This window comes from Aricia agestis, chromosome 1 (genome assembly GCF_905147365.1).
Source record: "Aricia agestis chromosome 1, ilAriAges1.1, whole genome shotgun sequence".
Classification (NCBI taxonomy): Eukaryota; Metazoa; Arthropoda; class Insecta; order Lepidoptera; family Lycaenidae; genus Aricia; species Aricia agestis.
Genome location: NC_056406.1, coordinates 13791894 through 13802227, shown reverse-complemented (window position 1 = coordinate 13802227; position 10334 = coordinate 13791894). Strand labels below are relative to the sequence as shown.

Here is a 10334-nt window from a genome sequence, read left to right as displayed (position 1 = left end):
TTCTCGTCCCTAATTGGAATTTGAACGATGGACGGCCATAATTGAATTTCGGGAGTTAGGTGTAAAAAATAATTTGTTTTCGAAGATTCTTTTCAGCGTAAAATAATTAAAACTGAGCAAATCCGATTAAAATGTTAAAGGAAGTAAACATGAACAAAATAAAAACGTGGGATGTGGGTGATTCGATAATTTAACAATATTTTAGCTATTTGTCTTTAAAAGTTAAAACCATAAACCTACAGTATATATTAAGTCTATGGTTAAAACTGCCTTTGCTGAAAAAACGACCCATCGAGATTTATTAGAAGTTCGATAATTAAGAAATTAAACAAACATAACTTGTACAAAATAAGTATATTTTATACGTCTAGATTAATAACCTAAACAAGAGCTGGTCATCCATCGGATTATATAGAATTTGTCTACATGTCCGCAACATATTACGCATCCCATATTCATGAAAAATTTTGGTCCAAAAATAAGCAAATTCAACATTTCAAGTAGACATCATAAGGAAGATATTCTATTATTACCATTAAATTCATAATAGATAATATTATCATAATGTCATAAAATTATGTGGATTTTTAATGAAATCGTTAAAGGCTACTTAAGAAGTCAAGGCACACAGATCACTCAAACGATGCGTTCATTGGTCAACTGGAGCACGTTAATACAAACAGTTGCTTATCTTTCCATCTCCGTGCGCGTCAGCTCATTTCAGGCATCACTTCATCGACGAAGCTGCTGATGTTCGTAAACTTTTTCCTGATGATAGTGTTGAACAAGAGACTGTTGTCGGCGTCGCCGTCTATGCCGTCGAGCGGCACGTACGTGTAGGGGGCGAACGCGAGATGGTTCCGCACGCTCAGCGTGGAGTCAGCGTCGGGGACGACGGTCTCCAGCTTGCTTACGAGCTGCGGGTGCAGCTTACTGAACACGAGACCCGCCCGCCTGTTGCGGAGGAACTCCTCGTCCCAGCAGCTCACGATGTCCGTCGTGAACGCCTTCATCACACGTATCTGATGAACGTACTCCTCCTTACTCAGCCACTTGTTAATCCTGATCGTCTTAATTATTTCTTTGTATCTGGAATGTATAAAAAATATTTTGTAAAGCAGCTTTTTGATTCAAGGATTCGGAAGCTGAGGCTCCGACTGAGTCAATTTACCAAGTGCGCCTTCCCGAAATTTCGCCTTGTTTACCTAAGTCATGAAATTGTATTGGAATGTGGGTTTTGAAGGATTTTATTCTCTATTGGCCTTTTAATTACACATTTCATGTAACAACATAATATTTAACATTGTTAGCTGCTACAATAGATAGGTACTTTTCGGTAGGTACTCACGACAGAATAAGAGCCACGACGCTGTCGAACACTGTGGCGGCGGGCGCCAGCAGCGGCAACGCGAGCGACAGCGGCGGGACGGGAACGCGCGTGCACGCCGTCGCCGCACCCCGCCCACTCACGCCGCGCGACGCCACGCGCAACATGACCGCCGTGCAGCTGTGCACCACGCGCATATCGCCTGAATATAAATATTATTTACTACTGCTGAAATTCTTGCATAACTACTGCTGAAATTCTTCGTGATTCCAACACAACCGAGAAAAAGCTTCTTCTATAAACAAAATGTATATTTTAATAAACAAAAATTGAATTTTAATTATGTTAGTCTCGGTTAAACTCGAGAACGGCTAAACCTATTTGGCTTAGTCTTGAAATAATTATGTATTCGTAAAAGCCCAGGAAAAGTTTGTACTATGGTTTATATTAAACTGAATGAGATACGAAATCCATCGGGTCGTCTATTAGAAATATCTATGGATGCTTCACACTACGTCAGTCTGGCCCCATGCTAAGTACCTGAAGGATTTGTGTTACGGGTACCAGACAACGGAAATATATTTAATATTTTTATACTATACATATATTTAAGATTTTTATTATATGATACACATATTTAATACACATCTATGACCCAGGAACTTTGTAAACTTTTTGTTCCCTCGGCGGGATTCGAATCCGTGACCCTCGGCTTGAGCTACGAACAGCCCACCAACTGAGACACAGAGGTCGTCAATAATAATTTCAGCAATAAGATATATTAAAAATATGATTGAGATCTCTCAACTCGAAAAAATAATATTATTGCAATACAAGGTACAAGTTATTCGAATATTACACACTAAAGCCATCTATCTCATTTTATATGAAACTTAAATGCTTGCCAAGTTTAATTGAATATGCTTACCTGGTGATGTTTGCAAAGCTTTGCTACACAGATCACTTATACTGGATGCTACTATATATAATATTCCACTAAGATTCTCATCAGTAAATTCCACTCCTGAAAAATGAAGCCTTTTCCTTGTACTATTGTACACCTAAAAATTAAATAATAACTTTAAAATTTCTAAACAAAGCATAAAAATAAAAGCTTTTAAAAATAAATCAATAACAACAAATGATTTATAAGTAAACAATGATTAAAATATGATTTAACATTTTTGAGGTAGGTAGGTACTACTTAAATGTTTTCTTTGCAAATTTAAAAAGTGATACTTACAAGGTTTGTGAACATTGTGGTGATACTCTTCAGTATAGCACACTGTTCCATTGGCTGAGAGTGGTGGTACACGGTGGACAGACTGTCCAGTATCACTTGGACATGGGCAGCATCGTCCACATTCACCCATTGTACTAGCTCTAAAATCTGAATTCACAAAGTGTAAAGATATCATAAAATTTAATGGTTTGTTCCTTTTCTTTCAGACTGTTTCTAATTGATATTCTGTAACAGTATGAAAGAAAAGGAAAAAAAAATGATATTTGTTCTGATGAACAATATCATCCCAATTCCCAGCAATTTTTTACCTCTGCAAAGTAATCGGACTCATTCCAAAATGGCAGGAATTGAGCAAGAAATCTTGTCACTACGGGAAGTCCCTGCATGAATGTTGATTGGAGAGTAACAAGACGCTGCAGCATCACATGCTTCTCTGCATAACTGTGGCTTGACACATTCAGAAAACCTAAAACACAATATCAAATGCGTTATAAAAAATATTAACGACGTAATGTGTTTTTTATTTTTTTATACTATAAACTGTTATTTTATGATATTAGTTAAATTATTAAAAATACACAACTAATAAAAAATTAACATGTAAACTTTAGATCTTAAAATCTTGATTGGCCGGTATAAATAGTCAGTACTCTAGATGCGACCCGGTCTCAAGACGCGGTTCGGCTCTGTGGTTGGTTCAAATTTTGACAGCCAACCAATCACAGAGCCTGAACTGTGTCTTGAGGCCAAGATGCATCTTGAGTATTTATACCGGCAGTCTTGATCTTTGTTTTGAGTTTTGTGTGTCGTAATAACTTACAGTTTGTTAGCAGATGATGTAAGTCGTGTGATAAAAATGCGTGGTCATTGTCTGAGGATACTGCCAGTAGGACCACCCCGACTTCATTGCACAAGAGAGCCCTGAGACGAGCAGGCCTTGTCATTTCACGATTTAGACTATATTGCAGAAGTGACATTGGGCTAAAATAAAAATAATAATTCAATAAAAGTAGATACAATAAGCATAGAATAACTAATACATCAAATATTTACTTTTGTAAGTCAATTCTATTAAATATCTGCTCAATAAAAAGAATTTAACAGTATTTTATAACCATTAAATGTATAATAAAACTCTTATACATACTCAGAAAAATCGAGGTAATTTTTCTTTGGCATTTTGCTGTCATATTGCATTGCACCTATTTTCAAAAACTCCATGTTTGGTACCAGGGGTTCTGATTTATTATTTCTGCTGTTCTAGAAAACAAATTATAAAATTATTTGACCAATCATATAGTTAAATTATAACTTGTACAATATATATATATATATATATATATATATACTTGACAAATTTAGTAACAAAAATAAAAATCTCACATTTATCGGGTTCACCCAGCATAATCTTTCTGATTTCAAAATATTTTGATTGTTCTGTAAAAAAACATAAGATTAATTTATAATTAAAGAAATATTGCAGTTATAAATTAAATTAAATACCAACTCAAAGATATTTAAAAAGAAAATGTAATGATGCTAAATAATAAATCTCTTGCCTGAATATTCATGAATCTTTCAACTAAAACTGGATTAATCTTTTTGAATGCTGTATGAATGGATATTGCTGGAATGTGTTCTGGAACACACTCGGGTTTGTATGATTTGAATAATCCAAGTAACACCTGCAGCTGCTTATATAAATTCTGAAAAAATATAAATTACAATGGTGTTTTCACAAGCAAATACATTTTTTCCTATGCATTGAAAAGCCAAGATATAGGTACAAATATGTTTTTCATTTTTACTTTTTAGAGACAGACACTTAATATATAAACAATAATAATACTAAGTATATTAAAATTTTGGAAATAGCATACCTTATTCCCTTCTCTATTTTTAGCATATTCAATTATTTCCAAAACACGTTTTCTTGTGACATCTGATGGTTTTGTTAAGGTGTAAATAAGTTTAATTACATTTCCAGTCTGAAAAAATATTATGTTAAATATTAAAATAGCATCAGTAGCAAAGTGTGAAATTACAGAGCAGGTGATAAATCAAACAGTATAAATTAGTTTGTTCATATTTATTGTAATTTATCATGTTTTACTATTGGCCCTCTTTGTTCTGTTTTTATGAATACATGCTCCACAGTCCACTGTATTTAAAAGTAACAAAGCATGTTAATTCACATGTTTTAACATAATATTTTATTAGTAAAAGGTAATACAGGAATAGCTGCTAATATTGCAGATAACAAGGGCTTCATCAATGTGTCTTCAGTATATTGCCCCCCCCCCCCCCCCCCCCTCCCATAAAATCACAGAACAATAATTTAATGATTCCTTTAAGACACTCGGAAACAGATTTCTGGCAGGGGGTGACTGGAATGCCAAAAATACACACTGGGGATCAAGACTATCTAGCACAAGAGGAAGACAACTAAAACTCTGTATTGATAGCAATAAACTAACAGCAGTCTCTACATGCGAACCCACTTACTGGCCAACTGACACATCCAAGATCCCCGACCTACTGGACTTTTTTGTTGTGAAGGGTATTGGTGGACACTACATAAAATGTGAATCTTGTCACGATAGCTCTTCGCATCATACTCCTGTTATACTGACCCTTAGCGATAAGATTATCGAATATCAGGGACCAGAAAAACTATAATAACAAGAGAACGGACTGGGATGGTTTTAAAAACTATATAGAAGAAAATATAAACCTTAATGTCCCATTGAAAACTGAGGACCATATAGACAGTGCTACTAAATAAATAACGCAATTAATACAAGAAGCCTGTTGGAAGAACACTCCACTTTTAGATCACAATAAAAGGAGTAATGACTTTCCTCTTGAAATAAAAAAAAGCAATCCAAGAAGACGGAGGCTAAGACGTGTTTGGCAGCTTAGTAGACTTACCGTAGATAAATCTGCATTTAACAAACAAGCCTCACATCTAAGAAAAAATTTAAAGGACTATACTCGAATCACTGGACTGGACAATCACAATCAGGACTACTGCTGGAAAATTTCGCAGATACTAATGATTCACAAGGCCAGAAAACATGCGAACGAAGTGTCGTCATACAGACCGATCAGCCTTCTTCCTATACTCTCGAAGATATTTGAAAAACTGCTGTCTAAACGAATTTTGCACTTTTTGGAAAGCAATAACACCATCCCTAACCACCAATTTGGGTTTAGACAGAAACACTCCACTATTGAGCAGGTTCACCGGGTTGCTCAAATAATAAGAAAGGCGTTAGAAAACAAGGAATATGTTTCCTCAGCATTCCTAGACATTCAACAGGCATTCGACAAGGTCTGGCACAAAGGCTTACAGTATCTACCACATGGCTACTTTCTGCTACTAAAATCTTATTTAACAGACCTGTGTTTTCAAGTGAGAGAAGCTGATTCCACCTCTGATTTCTATGAAATACTGGCAGGTGTGCCACAGGGCTCAGTGCTGGGGCCAATCCTGTATAATTTATACACATCAGACCTTCCAACATTAGAAGAGGTAGAGACTGCCACCTACGCTGACGACACAGCTATTCTAGCGACCAACACAAACCCAGTGACCGCATCTGAGCAGCTGCAACTTGGTCTAAACTTCATCACTAAATGACTTCAAAAGTGGAGAATAAAAGCCAACCACAAAATCTGTGCACGTACCTTTAACTCTGCGAAGGGAAGATTGTCCGCCTGTCTCCCTAGAAAACTGCATACTAGCTCACAAAAATAGTGTTAAGTATCTGGGATTACACTTGGACGCTTTTGGACGCCTCACCTGGAATAAACACATCACCAGCAAGAGAGAGGAGTTAAGAATCAAATATAAACAACTAAACTGGGCTTTAGGCAGAAACAGTAGACTCTTACTGGAAAACAAAACACTGATATATAAAACAATCCTGAAACCTGTATGGATGTACGGAATTCAACTATGGGGGTGTGCGAGTAGCTCTAACATCTCAATCCTACAAAGAACGCAAAACATCATACTAAAAACTATTTCAAAATCCCCATGGCTCATCACAAACACGGAGGTTCATAAAAATCTAGGCATACCCACCATAAAAGAAGAGATACTGAGGTCCACAGAAAAATACAAAAAAAAGGCTGGAGGTCCACCCAAATACTTTAGCTTCTGGCCTCGTCAGCCGTAATTATAACAAGCGCCTGAAAAGGAAGGACATCTTTTAAATAAAAGAACTATAAAGTAAATCATGATTAATGCTATCTACAGTGGTAGAAGCACTCTACCTGCGATGCGTAGTACATCTCACCTGCTTATAGTTAAATACTGATTGCAGATTAGAAGAGGAAAAAAAATCAAAGAAGTGAGTGCAAGAACATGATAAGTAACATTTTAAAACATACGGACATTTACTAATTTTTTACGGTTCCATACCCAAAGGGTAAAAACGGGACCCGGACCCTATTACTGACTTCGATGTTTGTCAATCTGTCTGTCTTCAGGCTGTATCTCAATTTTCATAGATAGTGTGTTTATGTTGCCGCTATAACAACAAATACTAAAAACAAAATAAAATTATTTTTAAGGGGGCTCCCATACAACCCTGTTTTTTTTTTTTTGCTTGATATCAATAATGGCAATAGGTAGGCACTTGAAATGTTCACAAAAAACTTAATTGTACTTATATTTTTATAATTAACAATGAAATTAAAATAAAATAAATAATTAAGTGGGGTTCCCATACAAAAAGCCCAATTTTAGCCTATTTTTGCTCTATAATAATATGGAACCCTTAGTGCGGGAGTCAAACTCACACTCCTCTCAAACTAAAGCCTCCATTTATGCAAGAAAACGGCTTTTTTACTGTTAGTTATCGTGTTCATATCTTTAATTATTATTTTTCTGAAATATTAAATTTCTTACCAATGATTCATAAGTCAACATTACATAAAATAGCTCATATCCAGAATCCAATCTGTTTATATCGATAGCATTACAGTCCATGGCAGCTGAAAAGCAACAATGAGACATTCAAAATTTTGAAAAATGAATTAAATAACAAACTTTTTTAAAACAACAAATCATACTGTTAACTATATTTTGAATGAAAACATGTTTAAAACAATGAATGAAATGTGTTATTTGAATAATTAAATAGTATCTACACAAATTAAAACTATACAATAAAGAACATACCAGTAAGCCAGTCCAGTAGAAAGCCCAATCGAGAAACATAGTCTTGTTTTCTATAGTTTGCAAGAATCCATCTAAAGGAATAATCTATTGTCACTTGAGATATTTTTTGTTGTGGCACCAAACAAGTTCCTAAATTTACCCATTTCGTAATAGCTAAAAAATAATTACCATTACTAACATTCAAATTTTAAAACGAAGAAATTTGAATATACCGTGTTGTACACAGGGCTCAGAACTAGTATTTTTTAACCAGGTTAAAACGCTTTTTATCCAGGTTTTTGGATAAGTTGCGCTTGGAGTGAAAACGAGATGCGAGCGGTATTGCTTCTGAAATTAACCTGGTTAATTCCTGGCGGAAAGTAACTAGTGCAGTGATATCTTCAATCCCTTTCTAGTGCAATATCTAATAGCCAATCATCTAAAGGCCATAACTTGTTTATGTATGGACAATGTGTGAGGGTCGTGGTGTGTGTAAATGTAATGTAAACATTTTTGAGCTGAACGTTTCTAACCGGTATTTTGAGTTTCATTTTACAAAACCAGGAATAATTTCGGTCCGTTCAGAGCAGAATCGAAATGAAAACATTCTTTTGGAAATGTATGGCGTTTCTACCGAACAGGATCGCGAAGATTAACCAGGTTTCCGAGCCCTGGTTGTACATTAGAAACATTTTGACATACTAAAACACACAAATACTTACGTATATTTAAATTGAGCCATATTTTGAACAATGTGTGAAATTCTTCATAACTTATATCTCGACTGTCCGCAAGATAACCGAGCTCGTCAATTTTACTTTGAAATAAATCTTTATCAAACCCTTTCTTCAATGACTTTATGTAATCAATTATTTCTCCAACGTCCGTCATTTTGGGTTTATATCAAAACCAGCATTGATAAACTTATTAAAATTTATTTTTATCTAGTTATTTTTGAAAACAAACAAGCATCAAAAGTCAAAATCACATCATTTACAGATCTCAAAATTCAAAACAAAAGTTCGTTGAGACTTCTTCTTCTTCTTCTTTAAAAATGGCCTACCCTACTTCTTCTTTTTTATTAATGGCTCCTTTGTGAATGGCTGAAAATGGGCTGAAACTTAAAAGTTGCAAACACGGAATATATAACACTAAAGGAAGGGTCATAGCAAGTAAGTTTCATTGAAACTGCTGTCGCCAAACTTACACAGTAACATTTTACGCACACAAAAGAAATAACCAATCACAAAGAGATTTCTTTTTTAAATACAATGTCGTAAAATCAACCCTAACCCTTTCGAAATAAAGAAGAATTTAAATTTAGCAATACCGGCTCTGACTACCGAGTTCAGTTATTCAACGCTAGATGACGCTTGACAGCTAAATATGATAGAGTCTAGCCAACAAAAGGTAAACCAAGCGAACCGCGGCAAATTTAAAAATTATATGGTATCACATAATGTAGTAGGAAAAAAAGATTTAGATGATTTTCTGCTGATGCTAGATATTATATATATATAAATATATTAAGTACTCCAATGTGCAAAAAATTATGCACCTATAAAAGAAAAGTCTAACATATAGCCTATACTGACTTAGAAAATATATTGCTAACTAAGCCTAGTAGAATTGTTTCGAAACCGGTCGTGTTTTTAGCTAAAATTTGTAAAAATAATAAATGAATATAGTGGAAAAAGTGCACGTAAAATAATTGTGTTTTATTTGTGTTTTCGTCTAATTAGTATTAACGAGAGAGTAGAATATTCGATGGGTAATTAGGTCACAATGGTATGGTGGAAACTTTCCTGTTTCTCATCCGAATCTTCGTGAAGATTTTCAATAAAAATACCATTTATTAAAATAAATAACATGTCTTATATGAAAAATTAAAAGATCATAAGAGTATAAAATAATAATTATGACCAAGTAGTATGAAAAATTAAAAGATCATAATCATAGTATGAAAAATTAAAAGATCATAAGAGTATAAAATAATAATTATGACCAAGTATCAAGATCATGAAATCGTGCAATCGACTGGCAGAATAGTGTTGCCAGTCAAAATAAATGCTTGGTTCAGCTTTCGTTGGCCAGACTCTAAGACTTGAAGTTGTACGCAATTTTACACCTTACGTCAACTAATGTAAGGTTTAAATCCGTACTCACGAATTTCATTTTGCATGCGAGTTAAGTTATGTCCAGCTGGACATAACTATGGCACGCGGGCCACGCCCATATGCCCTTTCTTGTAGTGTTATATATTCCGTGGTTGCAAAGTTGGTTTCAGAGTTTTGCCGGGAATGTGAAAGAGTGATGTTGTGTTTTTGTATTATTTTCCTAAAATTGTGTTATCTGGGTAGAATAATTAACAGATATTCGTTATCGTGCACAAGTGTAGGAAAGTGATGCAATATGCAGAAACGTGCTATTTTGTGTTCCCTCCAAAAACCCGTTAAAGTTTCAGTAAAGCGTCTACCACTTTACTAAATCAACCGACTTGACTTCTTGACTGTACTGACTTTTACTTAAGATTTTGCCTAGACTTTGGACCTGACGATATAGAAAAACCATAGACATAATATATACTGTCGTAT

At 34.7% G+C, this 10334-nt stretch overlaps 1 protein-coding gene across 1 annotated transcript; it reads right to left on the bottom strand.

The window, feature by feature from the left end:
* Positions 1 to 337: 337 nt before the first annotated feature.
* On the bottom strand, positions 338 to 8702 carry LOC121728362 (centromere protein I-like). Its single transcript, XM_042116527.1, has 13 exons — positions 8463 to 8702; positions 7762 to 7914; positions 7489 to 7574; positions 4451 to 4558; positions 4130 to 4276; positions 3954 to 4007; positions 3718 to 3830; positions 3391 to 3551; positions 2879 to 3036; positions 2571 to 2717; positions 2256 to 2388; positions 1349 to 1529; positions 338 to 1089 (listed from the first exon to the last, which is right to left on the bottom strand). The coding sequence occupies exons 1-13, from the start codon at positions 8629 to 8631 to the stop codon at positions 711 to 713; spliced, it is 1989 nt and encodes a 662-aa protein (XP_041972461.1). The 5' UTR covers positions 8632 to 8702; the 3' UTR covers positions 338 to 710.
* Positions 8703 to 10334: the final 1632 nt, after the last annotated feature.